The 27328-nt window shown below is 37.2% G+C and overlaps 1 protein-coding gene across 4 annotated transcripts; it reads left to right on the top strand.

The window, feature by feature from the left end:
- Positions 1 to 2992: 2992 nt before the first annotated feature.
- LOC107870442 (histone acetyltransferase HAC1) lies at positions 2993 to 26933 on the top strand. Of its 4 annotated transcripts, none has more exons than XM_047412627.1 (18): positions 2993 to 3343; positions 6455 to 6767; positions 8062 to 8179; positions 8299 to 8560; positions 8673 to 9185; positions 9484 to 9897; positions 10047 to 11170; positions 12180 to 12476; positions 12607 to 12885; positions 14073 to 14201; positions 18962 to 19162; positions 19250 to 19392; positions 19496 to 19811; positions 20342 to 20481; positions 21648 to 21726; positions 21810 to 22202; positions 23034 to 23251; positions 26253 to 26933. In XM_047412627.1, exons 2-18 carry the CDS (start codon positions 6577 to 6579, stop codon positions 26365 to 26367), a joined length of 4932 nt encoding a protein of 1643 aa, XP_047268583.1. In that variant the 5' UTR covers positions 2993 to 3343; positions 6455 to 6576; the 3' UTR covers positions 26368 to 26933. The 4 variants fall into 4 exon arrangements, with proteins under 4 accessions (XP_047268583.1, XP_047268582.1, XP_047268581.1 ...); XM_047412626.1 differs by having other exon boundaries at positions 10041 to 11170; XM_047412625.1 differs by having other exon boundaries at positions 8299 to 8569.
- The last annotated feature ends 395 nt before the right edge of the window (positions 26934 to 27328 follow it).

Raw genomic sequence — 27328 nt, 5'->3', positions numbered from 1 at the left:
ATGGCGTGCCTGATCATTAAAATGATGCAGCGTAAATATAATTGCATCATAAAATGTGTAACTGAAATCGCACTATAAAATGATACAACATAGAATGGTGTCAAAACATTAAATGTATCGGATGTAAAATGGCCAGCAAGAACATGACACAGTAAAACTGAAACACAAGAGATTCTGAATCCGTGAGTCATGAGGTAACTATATAACTAAAAATCATGAGTAGAGTGTAAAGTAAAGTCATGAACTTTAAAATCAAAAGGTAAACTGAAATAACTGAACAATAAGTAAACCGGGTGAAAAAATAGTGTGAAACATATTTAACAGTTGGGGGCTCGTGTCATAAATAATGTATACATAAAAATACTATATATTTTTGATTGGGGAGTTTCTTATAATCGATAAACAACATATGAGCTCATGATGTCCAATCTTTAATCTAATTGATAAAACGGTCATATCTTGGCATAGGAAAAACACAATATATAAGGATCCATAGTAATTCCAATTTGAGACATATAAATCCAGCTTTGGCAATACACATTTTTAAGCGATGGAGCCCATTATGATCCATATCTTCCCAGTGTTAAAATAAACCTCCCAAAATATATATATGCTCATACCATACTCTTTTAAAATAACTAAAAATCATATGCATTTAATGCTAGTGAGCCCTCATACTCAAAATTCTATATGTTTCATACTAGTGAGCCCTATGCTTAAATTCATAAAAAATCATAATTGTAAGCTCTTGCGCTAAAATTACATGAAAATGCTAAGTTTTGATTTTTAAGATAAAAGTCTTCCTTTCAAGTTATGCTGAAATCCATAAAATAAAATTGTAAACGTTCTTGACAGAATTTTATAAGAAGTGAGATAAATTCATAAATTATGAGATGGATTCGTAAACATTAGAATAGTTTTCATAAAAAAGGACGATTCATAAATACGAGATAGGGAATGAGTTTTGAAATTTAAATACTTGCATGGAGGATTTCATCAAAGATTTTAAAGAAAAAAAATTATAAAGACTTTGGAGAAAATCCATAAAAATCATATAGAACAAGAATTATTATGTGGATAGAACACTTGAACTGAGAATTTATGAAGTTTCATAATGAATCAAAGAGATCTCATTGTATAAAGATTTTATCTAATCCTAATTTGTTCATGGGAGAAATTTAAAAATATACTATGACATTTATGAGGATGACGAGAAAAGAAATAATCTTACATACCTTGAAGAAGAAAAACTTGAGGAGAGAGTTTACGTAATTTCTAAAGTCCCTTGAGTTGAGGAGGGAAAAGTAATGAATAACATATGATGCTAAGTGTTTTCATATGTAAAAAAAAAAAGGTTCTAAACACATATAAAGAGTATAAAAAAGCACTAGGATGGAGATACTCTTAATTTGACGAAATGTAAAAATTCTCTCATTTTTGGCTTGGGGCTAAGCGGGTTTGGTAGCTTGGGCGCTTAGGGGTAGGCTAATTTTTCAGAAGTTCTATTTCTTGTGTTGGTGGCCCTCCTTTGTCTAGGCACTATGCTGGCCTCATAGCATGACACTTAGCGAAAGCTTTAGTGATATCATAAGTGATTTTCTTTCATTTTATCCTCATAGCTTGGTTATGTGCTTCCAATTTCGATCCAATATGACTTTGAGGCTTATGTTTTGACTTGGAAATTCTAATATATACATGAGATGATTAAAGATCTAACATAAATTACAAGGTGTTATAGGCGTGAAAAAATGAGTTTTAGTGAGGGCGGTGCCCCAATCTAAATTTATTAGTCTTGCTCGCTTCCGACCTTAGGAGTGAAGTTCTTCTCTTGCTGGGAAGTACGAACGATATTAGTTAGCATAAAATCCTGATCTAATCTTAAAATATTTTTTTAAAGCACGTGTAAGTAAGCATGGTTGGTGACAATCCACCAAACCCCACTATGTGCTAACAAGTCTCACCAAGGGGTAGTTTGGTAGAGTGTATAAGATCAATGCAAAATATAGTGTATTAATAATGTTTGCATTAATAATGCTTATATTAGTTATGCATGTATTATTTCTTATACATTGTTTGATTTGATGTATAAGACATAATACATCTTACATAATTCCTATAAAAGAAATATTTTTTTTACAAAAATACTCTTATTTGATTTTGTACACTTTTTTGCAACAATTTTTTTTAATCATTATAATACACATTAATTAATACATGTATTAATTTTGCCAATACACTCTACCAAATGACCCCTAAGTGAGCAACCTTGAGTGACATCCACAGAATAAACTTGACTACTCAAAGTAAGTGCTTAAGATCCTCAACAATTTAGGAAACTTTACAAACTCGTAGTTTCAATGCTATACTAGACAATAAGTGTTTATACTTGACATAAGGAACAATTATATCTAAACAATTATACTAGAAAAGGATGTGACTTTTATGTCAATTGACTACTCGAGACATCGTTTTTAGAGTCTGGTGTATGAACTTGTGAGCACGTTACGAGTTCAGCCTTGTAGACAAGGTCATTAGTCTAGACGGGCATTTGCAGAGCAATATAATAATATGCGATATATAGGTATGTTCAAGGAATAATATTTATCAATAGTCATAATACATAAACATGCAATTTAAACTTGACCCCAACTGTCATCTATGCCCTTCAACTTTAAGTATGCACAAGTAGATACTTAAACTATTATAAAGTTGAACAAGTACACACGCGTCATACATAACAAACTACATGAGATACACGCGTCCTACATCCCAAATCGCATGAGAAAAAATTCTGTCATACACACATCTTCGAGATAAAATAAGATTAATTTTTCAGTAAGTGACGTTGCAAATGAACATGTTATTCCGAAATCACTTGCCATAATGAAGTCAACGCGTGACTCGACGATACAAAATTACTGATTCTATAATTACATGACCAAATTATGTCTTTTTCATATTTGTTTCATCAATTTTATACTCTTTTTGATTTGAAAGATTAGATTTTCTTGAATAAAATCTTGTAACTAAATCTATATTTCTTCTTAATTTTACTCAATATTCAACATCCATATTTCAGCAATATTATCCTATAAAACATGAAAAAAATTTGGTACTAATTTTTTTTGTAAACATCTATAATTTCCCCCAAAATAACCAATAAGCTAATTAAATTACAATCTACCCCCAATAGTCTTCCAAACCTCAACTTTTTCACCAATTCCCATAAAGCTCCTCTCGCCGTCTCGCCGTCTCGCCGTCTCGCCGTCGCGCCACCGTTGCCGGTATAATCATCGCCGCGGCCGCCGGTTTATCTTCGCAAGTCTATCACTCGATCTTGAAGGTTCGACTGTTAACCCTAGCAAAATTTGGGGATTTAATCGAGTTTTTCGTTGATTTTTTTTATTGGTACTAAAATTAGGGGAATTTTAGTGTTATTTTTGCCTGAATTTTTGAAATTGAAAATGTGATTGAATGTTTTTATATGGGTATTTTGGATTAAGTTTGCTTGAATTTATTCCTATGAAAAATGGCTTCTTGTTGATAATGTCCAATTTTTTTTTTTTTTTTTTAAAAAAGTAAAAATTAGGGCTTTTTATGTATTCATTGAATTGGATAAATAATGCTATGTTTTTGTTGTATTTGTTAGTTCATTTATTATAGGGAATCGTCTCTTTACCTATCAAGGTAGTGGTAAGGTCTGAGTACACACTGGGGACTGATTATATTGGTATGTTATTGTTGTTATTAGTTCATTTATTATCAGAAAAGCCTCTACCTATCAAGGTAGTGGTAAGGCCTGTGTACACACTACCCTCCCCAGACTCCACTGGGGATCCCACATATGTGATTGCATTGGGTATATTGTTGCTTTTATTAGTTCATTTATCATCGGAGATGATGCCTCTCTACCTCCTAGATAGGGTAAGGGGTAAGGTCTGCGTATACATTACCCTCAGACCCCACTTATGTGATTATACTGGGCATGTTGTTGTTGTTATTAGTTCATTTATGATCGGAAACAGCCTCTCTACTTCCCAAGGTAGGGGTGAGGTGTGCATACATACTACTCCACCAGACCCCACTGGCGACTCCATTTATGTGATTATACTGGGTATGTTGTTGTTTTTATTAGTTCATTTATTATCGGAAACAACTTCTCTACCTCCCAAGGGAGGGCGAGGTGTGCATACACACTACCTAACCAGACCCCAGTTGGGACCAAACTTATGTGATTATACTGGGTATGTTGTTGTTGTTATTAGTTCATTATTATCGGAAACAACCTCTCTACCCCCAAAGGTAGGGGAGAGGTGTGCCTATACACTACTCTACCAGTCCCCACTTGTGGGATTACACGGGATATGTTATTGTTGTTGTTATTAGTTCACTTATTACCAAAAACAGTGCCTCTCTACTTCCCAGGTAAGCGTAACGGATAAAGTCTATGTGCAAACTACGCTCCTCGGATCCCACTTGTGGGAATTGGGATTGCATTGGTATGTTCTTGTTGTTGTTATGAGTTCATTTGTTGTCGGAAACAATCACTCTACCTCCCAAAGTATGGGTGAGGTTTGCTTTCACACAAATTTCCCCATACCCCACTTGTGGGATTACAATGGGCATATTGTTGTTATTATTAGTTCATTTATTAATTGAAACAATGCCTCTCTACGTCCCAAAAAGGGGTAAGGGGTAAGGTCTGCGTACACTTCTCTCTCTAGACTCAACTTTGTGGGATTACACGAGATATTTTGTTGCTATTAGTTCATTTATTGTCGGAAACAATGCCTCTCTACCTCCCAGGTAGAGGTAAGGGGTAAGGTCTGTGTGCACACTACTCTCCTGAGACCCCACTTGTGGGAATTGGGATTACATTGGTATGATGTTGTTGTTATTGGTTCATTTATAGTCAGAAATAGTCTCTCTACCTCCCAAGGTAGAGTGAGGTTTGCGTACACACTACCATCTTCAGATCCAACTTGTGCGACTACAATTGGCATGTTGTTGTTATTGTTAGTTCATTTATTGTTGGAAACAATACTTTCTACCTCCCAAAGTAGGGTTAAGGAGTGCGTATACACTACTCTCTTGGAGCCCCCTCGTGGGATTACAGTGGGTGTATTGTTATTGCTGTTGTTGTTGTTATAAGTTCGTCTATTATTGGCACTCTCTCTACCTCCCAAGGTAGCGGTAAGGTCTGTGTACACACTACCCTCGCCATACCGAGTGTGATTACACTGGGTATGTTGTTGTGTTATTAGTTCATTTATTATCGAAAACTACACCTCTACCTCCCAAGGTAGGGGTAAAGTCTGCATACAAACTACTCTTCCCAGACCCACTTGTGGGATTACACATTACATTGGGTATGTTGTTGTAATTAGTTCATTTATTAAGTCTGATAATTTTTGTCATCTTTAATTTGGTTAACACAATTTTAATTAGCTGAGCTTCTTTTTGCTTTCCATTGCATTCCCCTTTTTTCTTTTGGTTAAACTAGTTCGTGTCGACTCTATGAATCTTTATAATCCTTTTTGCTCTATTAAGGTCATGATCATTGACTATTTCTATACTAGCTGTTGACTTGCCATAATGTGCATAAATCTAGATTTTTTGGAATGGTTGTACTTTGCGAAGCTCACATTGGCTGAGTTTAAACTAGTTGAACAGTTGTGTTCAGCTCAAGTCTTGAGGTGATACTGCTGCTTGATCAATCTTGTGCACTGAGTATTAGGGCTTTATGGAAGCTCAGCTTTAGAGAGTGTCTCAGGGGCCTCTTGCTTGAGTATACAACTGGTTGATTAAGTGATTATACCATCTTGCTTCTTGGATATGGTGAATGTAAATGTTGATCAAATATGGTTAATGTAATAGTTGTTCAAACATGGTATCAGTACCTTGGACTGTGTTTTGAACCACATAATAATATACTTCTTTTTTTATTGTTTTTGATTAGTGAAAGTTCATTAGCAGAATACGATGTTGGTGTTGACAATTATGTACAATTTGTGTGTCTGACTCAATCCATGTCATACATAGTCATCTGAATTTAATTTAGCTGTATCACCTGTATATCTCTTTTCCACCCCGAAATGGGCAACATAATCACTCACTGTTTTTCATTCGGAGTTAAGTGTAGTATCAGTTAGTATTTTCGTTTGTTCTTGCTCAATTTATGCAATGTTCTCGCTCTTGAAATATTTGTAGAGTCTGTTTAGTGATGAAGTTAATTGGAGTCCTGGTCACAAGGAATGTAGTGCTGTTCCTGTCCTTACCTTCTTGTTCATATACATGAGAATTAGTTTTTGTTATTCTTTTTCCTTATCAGTTGCATCATGTTGTAGCTACTGTTTTTTCTAATATCCTTTTCAGATTTCAATTCTCCTGTAATGCTTTTAGATAACGTGGTAAATTAATCTTTTATTTATCTTTGGTATTATTTGAACTGCAGGTTTCACAATATTCCCGATATTCATATAAAAGCCAATGATGTATGGGATTCTCAACCATTTGAATGGGTCCTGATAGTCCACTTATGAAGTATACCTTATTTAGAAAGATACAAGAAAAAAAATGAATTTCCAGCATACGTCGGGGCAGATTTCAGGGCAGGTTCCAAATCAAAGTGGCACTTCTTTGCCTGGGCTACCCCAGCAGAATGGAAATCCTTCTCCTATGCAGATGCAAAATCCAGTTGTCCATCGTACTATGCCCAATATGGAGTCTGAGTTATTGAGGGTTCGCAGATATATTTCAAGGAAGATGTAGGATAATATACTTCTCTGTCTTTTTTCTTTTGATCTTAAAATCAACAAAGGTTTTTCCTTTAAATAAAAAGGAAGATATATTATATATCTAGGCGTCCATTAATATTTTCTTAAGGCGATTTAGAAATAGCCTTTCTACCCCCACGAGGTAGTGGTAAGGTCTGCGTACATTCTAACCTTCCAGTGGAATTTCGCTGGGTATGTTGTTGTTGATGATTTATTTCTTCCTTAATCCTATTAGGGAGGAATGTGGGGTTGCCAGTTGGATGGTGTAGACACAGGCTGAGGGGAAGAGCTACCGATGACCAATTTGTTAGCATTAGTTTAACACATTTTCTTTGATAACTATATGCTGGAAGAATTGTTGGTGGAGGTTATATGTGAAAATCAGAGGCTGGATACACATATTTTGTTCTTTAAGTTTTTCCAGTATGAACATATTTGAAAGCAAGTCTTCTGCTAAATGGCTTGTTTAGGGGGGCCAAACTGACTATGTTATATTTTCATCAGCTGGGTTTTGCCTTTCTTTTGCTACTATAAAGTACTAACTCTCTTGAAAGTTGCTTCAACAGGCTGTTGTTCTGTTTAGGTGTTGAAAGTTTATTAAAGTATTTTTAGTTAGGAGTTTTAGAAAGGACTTCAACTTTGAAGTACTAGAGTTACGTAGTTGATATTTAGACCAATAGAAGATGATGAAAGAGAGTAAGTGTTGTTTTATTGCAAAAACTTGTGGAGGGATTTGTGATCTGCTCTTCTATTACCAAACGTTGATGGACTTTGGGAGGTTGATCCTTAAGAGTTTAAGAAGTAAATCAATATCGACCTTACTTATAGTGGGGTGAGTCAACCTGGTGGATATATTCTTCTTGTTCTTGGCTCTAGGGAACGCATACCTTTGATCCCTCTGTTTTTTTCGCAAACCGTCTGAAAATGTATTTCCACCAAGTAATAAGTGGTTGGCATGGTATTATATGAACTGGAACTGTCCCTCATTTGAGGATAAACACTTGATAAATCACAGGGAAATGGTGTGTGAACGTAAAGAATTTTTTGGGTGTTTTCACTACTTGAATTACGTTGTTTAATGAGCTTATTGGTTCATTATTTTCAGATTCTCCATAATGTACTCTCTGTCCAAAAGAATGCTCTTGTTTTTGCATTATTCATGATTTTTCTTCTGAACTTCCCAATTATTTGTTATATCTCTATTTTATGGAATTGATTCTTCCACATTGCTGCTGAGTTATCTGATGATAGCTGATGTGAACTTTACAACTTTTCTATTGTCCAGCTATGAGTATCTCATGCGGCGGCAGCAGCAGCAGCAAGCCCAGGAGATGCAACCACAGAGGGTTGTGGATCTAGTTAAACGCCTGGAGGAGAGCTTGTTTAAGAGTGCTTCGACAAAGGTTTATTGTTGTTTCAGTTTTTTTTTATAATTATATAGTATGACGTAGAAGATTGTGCTATCATGAAAAGTCTTTTCTGTTCATTTGTGAATGAAGCTTCATCTTTTTCATGCTTTTAGGAGGAGTATATGGATCTATCTACTCTGGAGAACCGATTACTTTCCGTGATTAGACGCCTTCCTCGAAATAATCATAGTCAACACATTAATTCATCCGTCTCCATTGGTACAATGATACCAACTCCAGGCATGCCCCGAAGTTTGAATTCGTCCCTCATTGGGACATCATCCGTCGACAGTTCCGCGACTGCTGGAAGTACTATTACATCCTCTGCTGTTAACTCTGGAGGCTTCGTGCGGACGACCAGTTTCCCCTCTGGCAGTATGCATGGTGTTTCATTTGTTTATGTTGATGATATTACTTTAGGCATTATTTCTTTCCAAATTAATAAGGTATTTACTTCACTCTGGTGTAACAGAACTCATCCTTGCAGGCCCCTTAGCAAATGGATATCAGCAGTCTACATCCAATTTCTCGATCAATTCTGGTGGGAACAACGTGGTACCATCCATGGGTGGACAAAGAATAACAAGTCAAATGATTCCCACTCCTGGGTTTAGTAATAGTGATAATTCCAATAATAATGCCAGTGTACAATCTCACATCAACTTGGAATCATCTAACGGTGGTGCTGCCGTTTCTGGCGTTGATTCCACAACCGTGTCACAGCCACTACAACAAAAGCAGCATATTTCTGGTCAAAATAGCCATATACTGCATACACTTGGCAGCCAGATGGGTGGTGGAATCAGGTCAGAATTGCAGAGTAGATCCTATGGACAGTCAACTGCACCTCTAAATGAGGGGCTTGTAATGATTGGAAACAATTTGCAGCATTTGAATGGTCCTGGAGTCTCTGAGGGTTGTACATCCGCTACCATGTATGGAAACTCTCCAAAGTTGTTACCTCAACATTTTGATCAACATCAGCAACCAGCAACACAAGGTGACAACTCAGTACAACAGATACCTTTAAGCTCATTCCTGCAATATGCTACCTTCCATGTTTTGATAATATTAGAAGTATTTCATTGTTTTTAATAACAGGTGATAGATATGGTATTAGTAACACTGAGACTTAATTGTCTGAAAACTTGTATAATCCTGAGACTTAATATGCTACCTTTCATGTTTTGATAATATTAGAAGTATTTCATTGTTTTTAATAACAGGTGATAGATATGGTATTAGTAACACTGAGACTTAATTGTCTGAAAACTTGTATAATCCTGCGCCTTCTGCAGGGACAGTCATCAGTAGTCACAGCTTGAGCCCTGTAGCCTTACAGTCCATGTCAAAAATAAACTCTCCTTTGATGAGCAATAAGTTGAACTTGACTGCGTCTCAGCAGATGCCAAATGCAAAGGTTCAACCTGTTGTTCAATCAGAGAAGATGAACCTTCAGTCCCAGCATTATCTGGGAGATGACCATTTATCTTCTCATCAACCTCAACAATTTCAGCATCAACATCAATCTGCTCAACGTTTATCCCAACAGAAGCAACAAAGTTGGCAGCAACAACTTCTGCTAAGGAGCAATGCTTTTGGAGCTCAGCTGCCGTCCAATCCTGGCAGTCAAGTAAAATCTGAGCCTGAAAATCATGATGAAGCCCTGCAAAATCAGTTTCAACAAAATATGATTGGAAGCCAATCTAAAGGTAATCAGCTGCTTCTCTTATTTAGCTAGCAGGATATCTATTCATTACTTTCTTAATCTTAGATCCAATGCGATAATTTTGCATCCAAACCAGCTCATTGCTGATTCTTGGTTTAAGCCATCTCTCTAATGGAGTTTACTCAGGTGCAGTATTGCAGCGTGAATGGTATCCCAAATCTCAAGATGTGTCTCAGATACCAGGTAGCTTCTTTGAACCTAATACTGCACAAGAGGAATTGCGTCAGAGAACATCCACGCAAGAGGAAGCTCAGCCAAATAATTTATCTACAGAGGGATCTTTGGCCAGTCAATCTGTTGCTAATAGAACAGTTGAAACCAATAATTCGAGCAGTGCCGTGCACAGATCTGGTAACGTTCCTCGTGAACGGCAGTATCTTAATCAGCAGAGGTGGCTGTTGTTTTTGATTCATGCACGTCGATGTTCTGCTCCTGAAGGAAAATGTCCTGAATACAATTGCATACATGCACAAAAACTATTGAGGCATATGGAAAGATGCAGTAAATTTGATTGCCGGTATCTTCGGTGCCCTGAAACAAAAGTTTTAATTAATCATTATAAGCAGTGCAAGAATGTAAACTGTCCTGTTTGCATTCCTGTCAAGAAATTTGTGCAGACACAGCAGAAAGTGTTTGCTCGTCCTGGCTATATTTCTGATATGACAAATTCCCTCAATGGTACTTGTAGAACCTTTCATGCCGTTGAAAGTGCTTCTAAGTTGACTGGCAACCTGACTCCAGTGGCAGTTAAAACTCCCGAAGATTTGCAGCCTTCTCTTAAACGCATGAAGATAGAACCATCTTCCCAACCTCATATCTTGGAAACTGAAAATTTTGTGCCAGTTTCGGCCTGTGAATCTAATGTTTTCCAAGATGCTCAGCTTGTTGAACAGAACGATGCTGTGGTAATGAAGGCTGAAGTCACTGAAGTAAAGATGGAAGCTCTTGCAAATTCTGTGCAAGTTAGTCATGGGAGTACTGATATAGCAAAAGATAATTTGGATGATACATACACCCAAAGGCCTGCTGGTGATTCTCTTGCATCAAGTAATCCAGGCTGTCTTGTGAAGCAGGAAAATGTTAATACTGAGAAGGATGTAGATCAGCCTAAACAGGAAAATACATCAGCACCTTCGGAAAATACAACTGGATCCAAACCTGGGAAGCCTAAAATAAAAGGTGTCTCAATGATGGAGCTCTTTACCCCAGAGCAGGTCCGGGAACACATTAAAGGTCTGAGACAGTGGATAGGCCAGGTCAGTCATATATATTTCGGGCATAGTGTTATATCGTTCATGCTGTAGCAGTTTGGTTGTTAAAGAAATTATCATTCAACGAGTGTTTTACTTTTCTTTTTCTAGAATCTAGATAAGAACTTGATAACCAGTTAGTCAAAAATACGGATGTTCGGTAACCTTCCCTATGAAGAAGTGGCCTGAGTTCTTAAAGGATTAAAGAGAAAACATGTTTTCAGAAATTCTTTTAGCATTTCTACACCTTGGCCAAGTATATAAGTTATGAGTTCATACTGTGAACTGAGATTGTCTTGCATTCAGCTGAAATGATTCTTCTGTTGGTCAGTCACTCATAATTTGCTGTATGCACTCGAGGGTGTCGCAAATCTGGAATAGACCATGAAGACCAGGGTTCGAATTCTAGAAGAAGCAAAAAAAAAGAAAAACTTGTATAAAATTTCTGTTTGGGGACGAAGTTACTTGGTACTTGTACTAGTTGGAGATAGGAAGTACCCGGTAAGTTAGTCGAGGTGCAGGCGCCAGGCAAGCTCCACCATAACACCATTGTTATAATTTTTTTTTTTAAATTAATAGTTCGTTGTCCTCTAGCTGAAGTTGAAAGAAGAAGAATGGGTAATTTGGATAGTTATTTGTCTTAATTATCAGTCTAGTCAGTAAGTGGCTAATAAGATCTGTCAGACCTTAGTTTTTGTCAACTCTCAAGGACTATAAGGCTTAAATAATTGTTGCTGATGATAATGAAGTGCTATGCTATTTCTTTTGAGAAAGGTGATAATGAAGTGCCGTGCTATTTACAGGAAATGTACTATTCTAACTTCTTTCATGTAATCCTTCTACCATGTTATGTAGACTTAATAGAACTGTTAACTTTTATATTGTTCCTCGGTGCATGTAGTTGGACAAGAGTCTGATTTGTTGCTATGTATGGATTTTATTTGGCGACATGTTTGGTTTCATTTCTAATCTGTATGAGTAAACTTTTTCCTTTCTGTTCTGTTTTGCTTGTCAGAGCAAAGCGAAAGCAGAAAAAAATCAAGCAATGGAGCATTCTATGAGTGAAAATTCGTGTCAGTTATGTGCAGTTGAGAAGCTAAATTTTGAACCTCCACCCATATATTGTTCTCCATGTGGTGCTCGTATTAAACGTAATGCGATGTATTATACCATTGGAGCCGGTGATACACGACACTACTTCTGCATTCCATGTTATAATGAGGCCCGTGGTGACACCATCGTTGTTGATGGAACCACTATTCTAAAGGCAAGGATGGAGAAAAAGAGAAATGATGAGGAGACTGAAGAATGGGTATCTGTCTAACTCTTTGCATTTTATGTGGAAACTTGTATGGTCGATGGTTTTATCAATAACATGTTTCTTTTCATCTAGTATTAATTTTTTTGGGTCTCATTATATAAGAGGTTACTGCTTTGCGCAGTGGGTGCAATGTGATAAGTGTGAAGCTTGGCAACATCAAATTTGCGCTTTATTCAACGGTAGAAGGAATGATGGTGGGCAAGCTGAGTATACCTGTCCCAATTGCTACATAGCAGAAGTTGAAAGAGCTGAGCGCAAGCCCTTACCACAAAGTGCTGTTCTTGGAGCAAAAGATCTGCCTCAAACACATCTTAGTGAACACATTGAGAAACGATTAGCTGATAGTTTGAAGGATGAACGGATAAAAAGAGCAAAGCGTGATGGAAAAGGGTATGATGAGGTAAGTCAATTGGCTTGGCTAACTCGTTAATGTTTTGCAGTGATAATGATTAATGCATTGAGACTTGATTCCTCTTATAAGTAAACAACATCGACTACTACTACACTCCGTTCCAAACACTTTGGGGATGATTATGTGAATTCTGACTGACCATGTTTGTCCATTTATATTAATCTCAACCTCTATACTTAATCATTTTATAACAAATGGCTCCTAGGAAGCATAGGATCTAAGGTATATGTACTAGCATGGTTAATCACATTCCCAGCTAATTGATATTGTTTATATAAATTTTCTTGTTCCATTATGCTCTTTCTTTCACCAAGTTTGCATGGATTCTAAGGATTGTAGGCTCTTCAAGACGACCTTTCCATGTGATCTTAGGTCTAGCTTATCCTTTTAAACACCTTCACTCAGCACAGTTTCAGAATTACTGATTGGTGCTTTGAAGGTTGATGCCTTTACCAGATCATTTCAAGAGGCCTTCTCATTTCTTCCTTAATAGGCGCTAATAAGCACTTCCTACACTTTCTGGCGAATCTGATCACTTTTAGTCTTTTTCTAATCTTGTATGGTCGTACATCCATCTTAGTATTCGTATATTTGGAATATAAATTTTGTGGGTGTTGGACTACAACAATTTAACATTCACTCCTGTTGGACTTTTATCTGTTTGACAGACTAACCTTTTTAATTCGATAGTATCCTTATCGCATAACACTCAGGTATACCTTCTCCATTTCAACCTCGGAGGGCAGTTGGATTGTATAAAAATCAATAGGCTTAAACATCCACAAATCAAGGTCTTCTCTTTCTGTGGATGCTGCATTTTTTTACTTTAACCTGTACTGTTATAGTCCAGTTGATTAGGGCCAGTCTTCTTGAGGGAAAAACTAGAAGTTTAAGTTCTAGGGTCCTGATCTGCAACTATAAGTGTCTAAAGGTGTTTGAAAGTGAATTTTCCTTCTAAGGTAGCTTATGGAGTTAGCGCTAGCTTACGGAGTTCGCGCTTTTCGTGAATTAGTCAACTCTCGTCAGCCTTTTTTCCGTCAATGCTTCTTTCGCGTTGGGAAATATATAACCTTTAGCTTGTTCTAACTTCTGTTTCTGCATTTAGTATTTGGTAGTGGTGTTGACAAGTTCACTTGTGCCTTCCTAATTTGGCTCCTCCTTATTTTCGTTTGCAGGTTCCTGGAGCGGAAGGACTTGTTGTAAGAGTTGTGTCATCAGTGGACAAAAAGTTAGAAGTGAAACCACGGTTTCTTGATATTTTTCAGGAAGAGAACTATCCGCTGGAGTTCCCGTATAAATCAAAGGTACCTTCATGCAGAACTGAATCATTCTCATGAATGTCAATTCAGGTTTAATGATTTGAATGAATGTTATACATGTTATTTAATTACTACAAGATATTTTTTTGTTAGAACTAGATCCTTATCTGGCACTATTTTACTGAGAGTGAGTTTCAGGAGTATCTGGATAACTTTTATTTTGAAAAGGTATGGTGGTTTTAAAGATAAAATAAGCAACAAAGGATGTGCTGTAGCAGCTGTACAGTATTTACATAAGGAAACAGAGCAAAGCACTGTTTTAATTTAATATCCTTGTCTTTTAGGGCTTCTAACATTTGAAAACTGATTCAACGTCACTCACATGTTCCAATCTACACCATGAGCAAAACAAATAAATATACATTTAAACTTCATGTTAACGATAGAATCAGTAAAATCATTGAAACATCCACTGTTTCTCTGTCAAATTAGTCCACCAAATGATGCAGGATCCTTGATCCAATGCCTATGCTAGTTCTTTCTTTGCCCAATACTGTTGCAGCAACTCAGCTGTTGAACAAGGCATGACCCAGTGCAGACCAGTAATATTCAGAAAAAGCTGCCATAGTTGGGTGTTAAGGTTGCAGTGGCAAATCTAATGGGAAATGCTCTCTGATTGTTTCCCATATCGGAGGCATTTCTGAATTTCACCTGCCGTCTTTTTTGTTGATTGTCATGATTAGGATAAGCTTCTTTACTCACAATCCTAGTGAACAGGCTGCCTTGAAAGGAGCTTTATCATTCCAGATTTGCTGCTAAGGCCAAGGCTTTCTTAGATTCACTTCTCATGTGAAATCTTGTAGCAAGAAGACACTGTAAACATTCCTTTGCTGTTGATCAACCATCTGATGGCGTCTTCTCAGTCACTGAGATTTGAATGGTTAAAAAGTTCAACAGCACTGTTAACCTCTCGTTCATTGAGATTCCATCTGGAGCTGATATTCCTTCTCATTCTCTCTTTTGTCTGCCAAAGAAGCTGATATATTTGCTGCCAGTAAAAAATGTACAGTTCTGGGAACTGGCTCTTCAGTGGCTCATTTCCAATCCACTTATCCTTCCAGAAGAAGATCTGCACTTCATTGTCCACCTTGATCCCTATTTGAGACTTATGACAGTGCCAGTTCTTCACAAATTGGAACACCTAAGGCAGTTTTGACTTCTCTAGTACGTCATTGCTCTCTGCTCCATATTTGTTCTTAATCGCACCAACCCAAAGGGCATCTACTTCTGAGTTATCTCCTTAACCACTTCCTTAACAGGCTTTTATTCTGTAGTCAGAGATCATTAATCCTCAAACACCATCATTGTTAGCTTTGGTAAGAACATTCCAACAACATACCCAGTATATTCCTACATCCCTACATCGTGGGGTCTGGGGAGGGTAGAATGTACGCAGTCCATACCACTACCTCAGAGGTGAGGTAGAGAGGCTGTTTCCGATAGACTTGGGAAGAACATTCCGTTTTACCAAATTAAGTCTGCGTCTTAAATCATTGCCAAGAAGTTCCTCCTTATCTTTTCAGTTCTTCTCTCGATCTTAGCAGGTTTAGAAAATAAAGACATCACAGATTTCTGAAGTGAATCCGGCACACTGCTGACTAGTACTAGTCTCCCTCCCAATGAGAATTACTGCTGCTTTTGATTTGCTAACCTTCTTTCACATTTATCTGAATCCCCTTAAGATTACATCTTTTTCTAGTCTGTTTTTGTCTTGACCCTAGGTTCTATCGTAAACAACCTCTCTACCTCACCTCTGAGGTAGAGGTAAGGTCTGCGTACACTCTATCCTCCCCAGATCCCACTTTGTGGGGCTACACTGGGTATGTTGTTGTCGTCGTCCGTTCCCATATACAATCTGCTCTATGCTTGACACCTTAAGTTAATCCCAAATAGATACTAGTTGGTAAAGTGACCCTATCAGGTTTATAGGTTTGAGATCCTCACTTCAAATGCATCATTCTTCTTTGGAACTAAGGTCAAAGTAGCGTTAATGTTTCAAGAAGAAATCGAGAGCTCTCAGTACATCAGCTTTGACTAATGACCAGCAGCTTAATAAAAACCCATAGAATAACCATCTGAGCCTAGAGATGTATCACTTGCTCAGTGCTGATAATGTCACGCTCCTATTTCAATTGGCCTTTGAATCCATAAATCTCCTCCTCAAAAAAAAATAAATTAACACTTTCACAAAAAAAGAAGCCTTAAATCTCCCCTCTTTTTTGATGGTAAAGTGGTCCCCCATGCTGAACATAGTCTCCTGCATATAAATATTAATACAAAAACTTGTTGCGTCCAAGCGCGCAGGCAATGTATGCGGTCATACAAGTAATATAAAATTTAGAGTCCAAATATTCTCCCAAGTTCACAATGAGAATATGGATTTACTCTAATGGCCGTGAAGCATTAAAATGGTAAGTTCAAGAATATAAGAACAACCAGTCTGATGATCTTCACAAATCGAGTCAATAGTCTACTACAACAGTGAATTTGACGTTTCCTCTCCTACCATCAGTGAATTATCCCTGACCAAAAAGTCTTCTTACTGTATATTATCATTTTCCACTGCATTATCCAATTGTGTGCCTTGTGGACGAAGTTCGTTTCCTTGCTTTTGTTCCATTCCCTCAGCCTTCCTTTCAGAAGTAGTAATTTTTTTGTCAGTACATGATTCAGTGTTCCATTAGCGCAAAGAAATCTACCAACATTAATATACAAATCCCTCAACTGGCAACCACAAATTTTCAAACTTGAAATAGATTCTGCTCAGTAATAGTCACGTCATAGAGATTTGGTTTGGAGCATGGTCCTTGTTTCCTTAGAAGAATTACCAGAAACAATTTTCTATTTACGGAAAAGGCTCAAAACTACACCTGAACTATCGGAATTAGATCACTTCTACCCCATTAAGTTTTGGGATCAATTTTACCCATGCCGTCTATTTTTGGGTAACATCTACCGTCATGTGTAGCAACCAAAAATTCCAGAGTTCTCAGTCCTTGAGTTAGTCTAATTCTATTTTTGGTCCTATTGTTAATGAGCTAAGCATATTTAACCTTTGATTAAAGAAAGCGTGTAATTTTAGTCCTATAACTTAATTTGATGTTAAACACCGTTAACTTCTTATTCTGTGGTTATCCTCTTCAATGGAGACAATTTTCGTAGTTGTGAAAGAGATGCAGTATACTACCTAGAGAAGAGATGCAGTATACTACTTAAGAGTCTTAGAGTTTATGCTTCACAAATTCCTTGTAGTGAAACGTAACTATGGCGCAATATAGTCAGTCAAGTCAAAGAATAAGGAAGAATTGTTATGTGCAAGTAACCTTTTTGTGTCAAGTTTCACTGCACAGTAGCATAATTAATAATAACATTCCTAAAACAAGACTAGTTTTTACTAGCAGTTCAACTGATATGATTTTATTTACAATCTTAGGTTAATGTTGACTTTCTTTCTTTTAGTACTAAATAGTTAAGCAGATGGCGCATCAGCTGAAATAGATCTGTGTTGCAACTTACAATCCTCGATTACTGGTTTTTACTGTTGAGAAAGACGGCTACTTATGGGATTATCTTTCAGATTACTCTTAAATTTGTTTGCGCTACAGGAAAGCTTTCAGAATACTCTTAATTTTGTCTGCTTACTTGTTTTGTTCTCCATGATTTATTTCTTCAATGTAAGAGAGAGATGGAATTGCAGGGTTGGGTGGGGGGGTAAAATGTAAATAGCATACCGTTAAATATGTTACCACGTGGATAAGAAAATAATTTAAAAGTTGATGGTGTTAGCTTCAAGTTAGGTTACGGACTAAAATTACACATTTTATTTAATTATTTAATTGAAGGTTAAATGTGCTTCATTCACTAACACAAGGATCAAAATAGGTATTAGGCAATTACTCGGGGACTAAAACTGTTATTTCCCTTTTAATAATAAAAATAGTATCTAAATAATTATTTCTCTTTTTAAACATGTAACTCCATTAGTAAGTACTATAATATAGATTCAAAAAACGAAAATGATTTCATAAAAACAAATATAATTTTTCTCTGATGACTTTTTGTAGTGGCTTATGAGAAGTCGCCACCAAAAGCGAGGGATTTTTCACCTGCTTGACGTAAGGGTAGGTGTGGGCCCAAAAACAGATGGCAGGGGTAAAATTGATCCCAAAACTTAACAAAGGATAAAAGTGGTCTATTATCAATAGTTCAAGGGTATGTTTGACCCTTTCCCATTCTATATATAGGGTTAAGGCCGTAAGGGCTGGTGTACCATTAGAGAAAAGATGTTTCACATGCAAAAGATGATGGTTTTGTCGTCCTGTCTAGTCCATATTCATTTGTTTCATCTTCCATGACCCGAAATATTGTCTCAAAACTCCCTCCTGATCTCGAATACCTTTCAATTTTTTAAATTTCCTCCTGTCCAACGCGAAGAAGGTGTTCTTTGGGGAAGTTTGGATCATAATTTGAGCATGGGAGCCACATGACCACCTTTCTGAATACCTGCCCTCTTGACTCAAAGTCTTGAGCCACGTATATCAACTCTGGTAAAGTTTAAAACTTGTTTGTGAAATACGACTATTTACTGATTAATGAAATGCCAGGCAGTAATGTTCAGACATTGTTATGTCTTGATATGCTTAAATCTTGGTGTTATCCTCTGATAGGACTCTCGTCTTTTATGTTTCATTTGCAAATTGGCGATAATTGTTTGAGTTATGGACTGAAAAGTTTGCATTCTTCAGGTGTTATTGTTATTTCAGAGAATTGAAGGCGTGGAAGTGTGCCTGTTTGGCATGTATGTTCAGGAATTTGGATCTGAATGCGCACAGCCAAATCATCGCCGTGTTTATCTCTCGTATCTAGATTCTGTTAAATATTTCAGGCCAGAGATCAAAACAGTGTCTGGAGAGGCTCTCCGCACATTTGTGTACCATGAAATTTTGGTAATCTTTGTTCGCATCTTCCAATTGCTGATCTAGATATTTTCTATTGGTTTGTATTAATATACAGTATATATATGTTGCACTCAGATTGGATATCTAGAATATTGCAAAAAGCGTGGTTTTACGAGTTGTTATATTTGGGCTTGTCCTCCACTGAAGGGTGAAGATTATATTTTATATTGCCATCCTGAAATTCAGAAGACCCCAAAATCTGACAAACTCAGAGAGTGGTGAGCTTAATAATGTTTTTTCATGTAGATTACTTACTGCTGTATATAAGGTGTATTTTCTCATATTTGTTAATTAATTAAACTCGTGTATTTCATATTTCAGGTATTTATCAATGTTAAGAAAAGCTGAGAAGGAAAAAATTGTTGTTGAGCTCACTAATTTATACGACCATTTCTTCGAGCCCAGGGGTGAATGTAAAGCTAAAGTTACTGCTGCTCGTCTTCCTTATTTTGATGGGGACTATTGGCCTGGTGCTGCAGAGGATATGATTAACCAACTTCAGCAGGAAGAGGATGAGAGAAAACAGCCTACTAAGAAGGGAACGATAAGGAAGACAATAACAAAAAGAGCTCTGAAAGCATCTGGTCAACTTGATCTTTCTGGGAATGCATCTAAGGATCTGCTTCTAATGCGCAAAGTAATTTTGATTTCTAAACATCTTTGTTTATTCATTGTCCTTCTAGTTTCTGTATATTGGATAGTTGGTTGTTTAATTTGCTGTTAATATGGGAGTTGTGGGTTGCAACTTCCGTGAAATTAAACTATGATTAAGTATTTTGCGTTAGAGTGAACTTTGCACTCCTTATATGCACCCAAAGGTGTGGCCGTTAATGCAGTGACTGAAAACCATGAGAGACGAGGATTCAAACCCTAGCAGTGACAAAAAAACTAGGTGATTTCTTCCTATCTGCCATCTATGCCTTCCACACGCCTGTGCTGGTTGGAGGTAGCCGGCACCTTATGGAATAGTCGAGCGTCCACAGAAGTTGGACTGGACACCACCTCAATTAGAAAAAAAGAATGTTGCTCTTGTTTGTTATCTTAGTGTAATGTTTTGTTTCTGTTTTGTTCTATTTTCCATTCATCTTTACAAAAGCTGATGACTGTACTGCCATTCTTCATTGATATGCACTTTTAACTCTGTCCATTTCTTTAAACTTCCCACAGCTCGGTGAAACGATTTCTCCAATGAAGGAGGATTTTATTATGGTTCATTTACAGAAGGCATGCAGCCATTGTTGCGTTCTAATGGTTTCTGGAAATCGTTGGGAGTGCAAGCAATGCGAGAACTTTCAGCTTTGTGACAAGTATGGATCTCCTCTCTCTATATGCTTAGAGTTTTACAAGTTTTCTGGTTGTTATGGAATCATGCTTGTGCAACCTTGAATGTGGATGGTCAAAACTTTCTCATCTGTAGACAATGAACTGTGTGTGTTTTTCCTCCATACATGCATAATGAATATAAGTCTTAGTTAGATGCCAAGTCCTTTAAAGGGATATACATCAGAGCTAGTGCCGGCAACACCAACTGTTTGTTTATGAATTTATTTATTTTATGAGATCTTAGAGGCAACCATAGTGATCATATGAAGAAAAATATCGAGGCTAGAAAAGATACAGTACTACGTTCAAGGAAGGAAAGAAAACATTAGCAAAGACAGGCTTTAAATTTTTTAAAGCAACTAGCATTTCCTGTCATTCCTCTGATAGACATAGACGTTCCCATAGTGTATACCAATCGATTGAACTGAGCTGATTGTCCATTTCCGGATTCAAACAGAATGCAATAGAAAATTTATTTTAGCAGATCCATTGCTGGAATTCATTAGACTTTCACATTCCATCTTCTTGACAGAGAATCAAAGAAACCCCCTTGCAGGTGTTGTGGGGTTGCTGTCTAGGTGAAAGAACTTCACAGACCAATTTTTGGTTGTCGAGGGGAGAGGGAGACACTATCCTTCGCCCCTCTCTCAACCTCCTTCCTTTTCCCCTTCTGGTGAAAGATAGGGTATAACTAATATATTTATTGATTGAAGTGTGAAAATTTGATGCTGGGAAGGTAGAGAATATATAATAGTGTCTTTTCCAGCAGAGCATCTTTAAAGACCCAAATATATTCGATTTGTCCCAAGAAAAGTACGTTATGTGAAGCAGCTCAGTTTTTTGCTGCACCCTGTCCATGGTAGTTTTAACTCATATGGTTTCGCAGTCTTTACATTATGTAATTTTAAATCTAGCTAACAGAGAGATGGCATATTGATCAATATTTTAACCTGGGGAATTTCAGGAACCCCCACCCCCCACCCCCACCCACCCCCACACACAAAAAAAAATGAAAAAGGATGCAGTTACATGTAGTTATGTTAAATTCTTTTTGGTGTACGAATAAGAGATACCATACCATTCAAGAGAAAGTTCCTTATTCCCTAGTGTTTTTCTTTGTGACATTTGGTTTTTATTGGTACTGTTTCAGGTGCTATGAAACTGAGCAGAGACTTGAAGATAGAGAAAGACATCCTATTAATCAAAAAGACAAGCACACACTTTATCAAGTAAGTATTTCTCTTGCCCCCCTGCCTCACAGTTGGAAAAGGTATTGGGTTCCATGATTAAGAAATTCAATGAAATTTTCCAGAGTGAAATCAAGGAGGTACCTCATGACACCAAGGATGAAGATGAAATTCTCGAGAGTGAGTTTTTTGATACAAGACAGGCATTTTTGAGCCTTTGTCAGGGAAATCATTACCAATATGATACCCTGAGGCGTGCAAAACATTCCTCGATGATGGTCCTTTACCACCTTCATAATCCCACTGCACCAGCATTTGTGATAACCTGCAGCATATGTTACCTTGATATAGAAACTGGTCAAGGTTGGCGATGTGAAGTTTGCACAGATTATGATGTTTGCAATGCTTGTTACCAAAAAGATGGTGTAATTGATCATCCTCATAAGTTGACCAATCATCCATCCTCAGCTGAGCGTGATGCACAGAATAAAGAAGCTAGGCAACTACGAGTTTTGCAGGTGCATTCTCTTGGCCCTTAATGTAATTTGTGGCTTTGTGCTGCTTCCTATGTTTAGTCTATTAGACCCCTATTACAACTTTTGGATCAGTTCTAGATCCCTTGCACCTATAGAATTATTCTATTTCCACCAAATAGTCCACAAAGACACTTAGCGAAGTTCTCCATGTAGCTCTTTTGATAAGTAACGATTATTTTATTCGATATGATAAGAAATGGATCTTGGACCTAAATCAATGATGCTGCGACCATTAGGTTAAATCCACAAGCTAGCTTCTATGGTGAGAAGTGCCAATGATCACATAAGGAAATCAATCCCTTTTAAGTTATATGGGACAGCTTTTATTTATTGACCTTTTCTGTGAGTAATGATAATTGTTTCATTCATTTTCCATGAAAAACAGTGTATATAGCAAGAATACAAGATTTTATTTGTGATGTGAATTTGCGAATTTGCAAATTTTCAAAACAGGTCTGTCTTTTGATTAACTTTTCTTTGGAAGATCAGAGCTATCCAAGCATTTTATCTTTTGCAAAAACCTGTTCTTTTTTTTTTTTCAGAAATTTTTCCAAAATCTCCTCAAGATCTTCTCGATTGGATATCTTGAAATTCATATGAAACAGAAAAATATTGATGTTGTTCTCCTTCCTAAGAGAAAGATAAGAGGACAAGCATTAAACGATACCTTACAGTTTTACTAGTATTCTGTGGTGTAGATGTTCTTTTTACATATAAATGAAATTCTTCTAGCTCGATTACATTTTCTTTCATTTTAGTCAAAATATATACTAGACATGAGATCTGACATGATTTCTCCCCTCAACTTTACAGCTTAGGAAGATGCTTGATCTTTTGGTGCATGCTTCTCAGTGTCGCTTTCCCCTTTGTCAATATCCAAACTGTCGCAAAGTTAAGGGGCTTTTCCGCCATGGTATACAGTGTAAAATACGAGTTTCTGGAGGTTGTGTTCTCTGTAAGAAGATGTGGTATCTCCTTCAGTTGCATGCTCGTGCATGCAAGGTATCTGAATGCCATGTTCCACGTTGCAGGTTTGTTGGCTAATGCTTCCTTAGATATTTATGATCTGTTAGAATTTTAATGCATATAGTGTCTCACCTGGATAAGGATTATTATATGCTGGGTAGTATATAACTATTAATAGGGCTCAATGTCATAATATAGATAGACATCCTAATAATGTTCAGAGCCTTGGTGAGAGAATAGTGTTGTGCAAAAATATCAGCCTCTTCCGGGGAAGAAAATTAGTCACCGTGCAATTTTCTGGTGACCTAAGTGTCTGTCTGTGTTAACACGGCTGAGAGAATAGTGTTGTGCAAAAATATCAGCCTCTTCCGGGGAAGAAAATTAGTCACCGTGCAATTTTCTGGTGACCTAAGTGGCTGTCTGTGTTAACACGGCTTTTTACATTGTTTTGCGAAAACTAATAATACTATGACGCTAGGAAAGATCCGACGAGAAAAGCCCAGTTAGCTCCTGATGTTGCATCCCTCCTTTTTGTGGTGGGGCCCTTCCCCGGACCCTGCGCATAGCGGGAGCTTTAATGCACTGGACTGCCTTTTTTTTTAGCTCCTTCAGCACCTGCTACTTATAATGCACTCGTCGAGCGCCGGCAACAACACCTTATCCGATGGTGTGTTTGATCCACGCAGCACATGATTAGTTCTTGACCAACTTCAGCTTCTGATTTGTGCTTCTTGGGGTGCGCTTGGTGATTTCTGCCTAAACAGCTGAACCCACTTTTTCTCGAGTAGTTCTGACAACCAGATTTACTGATCTGGCTCTCTTTGTTCAGTTTTGGGCAACCGTTGTTATATTTTGTGATTATTTGCTTGGTACTCTTTAATCCAACCATATCTCTCAGATTAATACTTTTAGGGCTCTTTTGGTGCGAGGGATAAGGGATAGCTAATCCATGTTTGGTTGGAATAAAATCACAGGATAACTTATCCCGGGATTGTTGTGTTATTTTAATCCCACATTGAGGGTGGAATAACTTATCCGGGGATAATTAATCTCGGGATAACTTGTTTCCCAATCAAACGAGCCCGTAGTCCCAAACGTATGGGAGTTGGAAATTCAAGTTTCATGATTACTTTAGAACTCTTATTGTGAAGTTCAAACTATTAGCTTGGGCCTCCTCGGTTGAGTTGTGGTGCAAGGGTAAGGTATTCAAGATTACTTAACTAAGAAGCCTAGTGAGGTAGATGAAACGTTCCAAAAATTTAGGAGTTGGAAATTCAAGTGTCACGATTACTTCAGTATTTCTTAATGGGAAGTTCAAACTATTAGCTTGGGCTTCCTCGGTTCAGTTGTGGTGCAAGGGTAAGGTGTTCTAGATTACTTAACCAATATGACTAGTGAGGTAGATGAAAATGCCCAAGCACCTTGGAAGAAGGTTAACACACTATTATATAGTCTCTTGTGGTAATATATTTATTCCAAGTTGAATGCCCTTGATTCGTCCATATGTTGTTCAGGTTAGGAAAAGGCTCAAAACATTAGACATTAATGATATATTTCATTTTATGATGTGATATCTTGGATAAGAAAAAGAAACAAGGGTTGGAAATGTCTATTTGGGACGAGATATCTGTGAGGTCTTATCTATATCGACTCTTGAGGAATCTATCGTTATTTCTACATCTCTAGAAACAACGCCACCACTACTGACTTATAATGATTCACGTTCTACACCAAAACCTGCACCTACTATGGACTTGTTTCTTTCTAGTTAACTGACAGCACTTCTATGCCTTTGTATTATCTTTGTCCGTTGTTTCCATCCCTAAGTGTTCTGGTGAAGCACTTTATCATTTATGAATTATGATTGACGAGATGTCTATTTTACATGCAAGTGGTATTTGGAAGCTTGTTGATGGTTGTTGTTGGGATTTGTGCGATCATAGTTGGTCCGGACAACCAATTTGATCGTTGTATAAAGTCCGCTCCATGCAAAGGACTACTTTTGAAGGAGTGAGGGCATGATCAGATCTCTGGATATAGAGATGCCGATTGAGCAGTAGCATCGTCTGATAAACGTTTTAAGTCTAGATATTGTGTTTTAGTGGTAGGTAATTTGGTGTACGGGAAGAAGAATAGTAGGGTTGATTGTTCGTTCTAGTCTAGAAGCAGAATATCAAGCAATGACTATAGCAACTTGTGAGCTAGTTGGGATCAAGTAGTTGCTCGGAGAATTAAAATTTGGAGAAATTAGTCAGATGGTATTGTGTGTGATAATTGAGTGGTCCTTCATATTGCGTCAAATCTTATGAGAGGATTAAGCACATTGAGATTGATGATCACTTTATTAGAGGAAAGATTCTCTCGGGAGATATTTTTACCAAATTTGTTAAGTCAAATGATCAACTTGCGAATATTTTCACCAAGTTACATCCATAGAAGTTACATCTGTAACAAGTTAGTACAAATTACTTTTTATGCACCAACTTGAGAGGAGTTTAGAACATTAATGCATTTAGCATCCGACATAGAAAATCATTATTGTTTAGAATATAACTATAAACAGGGTTCAGTGTAATAATGTAATGTAGGTACACATCTTAATATTTGCAGTCTTTACTTCTCACAGTCACTTGTCATTGATATTGTTATTACAATGACTTACAATGATGATTAGCCAATGCGACTATTTCATTCTATTAACATCATTAGCTACAATTAGCAATCAATTAGAATCAATCGAACTATGTTTCAACCCAATATAATTGGGGTTTGGCTATATGAGCCATTTCACTATATTCGTCTGAGGAATAATCATAGTTAATTGATTATTTTTTATGCTTTGCTGTCAACCCGTGGTTAACCTCCTTTATCCGACTGGGGATTAGATATGCTTTACATAGTTCAAATAGGCGATTGATAGATTTGCAAAAAAATAAAAAAATAAAAAATCATAAAACCCCAATCACTTTCTCTCTCCGCCTCTCCTTTTTGGCAGTTCCTAAGTTTGAATTTCAGCTATATTTAATTATTGAAATAAATTTTGCTATCTTTTTACCCTTTATACAGAGATTTGAGAGAACATCTGCGGAGGGCGCAGCAGCAGTCTGATTCTCGGCGAAGAGCTGCTGTCATGGAGATGATGAGACAGCGTGCAGCAGAGGTTGCAAGCGGTTCTGGTTGAAGATATTGTACATACTGCAGTAGGCATGGTGCTGAAGTTGTTAATGGAGGTAGGACTATAGAAGTGAGGAAGCTTTGAACAGACAAATCCGCTTGGAGGTAGGACTAGAAACGAGGAAGCGTTGAACAAACAAATCTGCTTCATGCAAACAGCGCATATTCATCCATAAAAGGGCAATTTCCCATGGCAAAAGAAATTGACCAGGTCTGGTTTATCGTCACTCTAAGTGGTGATTCCTTCGGTGGCACAGCTTTGGGTTACTTCTATAATGATGGTTATAGATCCTAGCTGCTCTTGACGACCGTTGAAGTACAGAATGCCAACGAGCATAGTCTGCCCCGTGGCACATAGGTGATTCTTTGATTTCATTCTACCAAAAGTGGCCATCATTTGATGGCAGATGTAATATAGCTTTCCTTATTGAACTTAACCTTGCAGTGAGAAGGGAGGGAGAACTAGTATTTTGTTTAGTGAAATTGTTTTGCTCAAGGAGTTCGCAAACTGAATTTTGGTTATGTGGATGTTTGTCTTAGATTTTATTTAAAAAGATGCAAGTGTTACAAGTAGCAACCTGCAATTTGCTTCTGTTTTGCAAGCAGAATTTGTCAGTAGGAAGGAAATCATTTTAGACTTTTTCATGTTCGGTTGGTCAAAAATTTGGGCTAGAAAAATTTGGACAAAGTAGCCCTAATGGGAAGCAGGGAAAATAAGTTCCACAAGTGGCGTTCTTTGTTGATCGTGTCTTATTCACTTCCTACACCTCATCTTCAATCCCCATCCCCTAACCTCCATCCCACCATCACATGCCCCTACCTCCCCAGCCTGCCTCCTTTAGTATGTGTCTAGATTATACATAAATTTTTTTGGACACTAATTTTTTTGGCTTACGTGCCGAACACATCCACACGTGTAACTAGTTACTATGTCTCTTCCTTCGAAGAATCAATGATAATTCCTCAGC

The sequence above is a fragment of the Capsicum annuum genome, chromosome 5, assembly GCF_002878395.1.
Source record: "Capsicum annuum cultivar UCD-10X-F1 chromosome 5, UCD10Xv1.1, whole genome shotgun sequence".
Lineage (NCBI taxonomy): Eukaryota > Viridiplantae > Streptophyta > Magnoliopsida > Solanales > Solanaceae > Capsicum > Capsicum annuum.
Note: the sequence above shows the minus strand (reverse complement) of the source record. Positions and strands in the feature narration are given on the sequence as shown.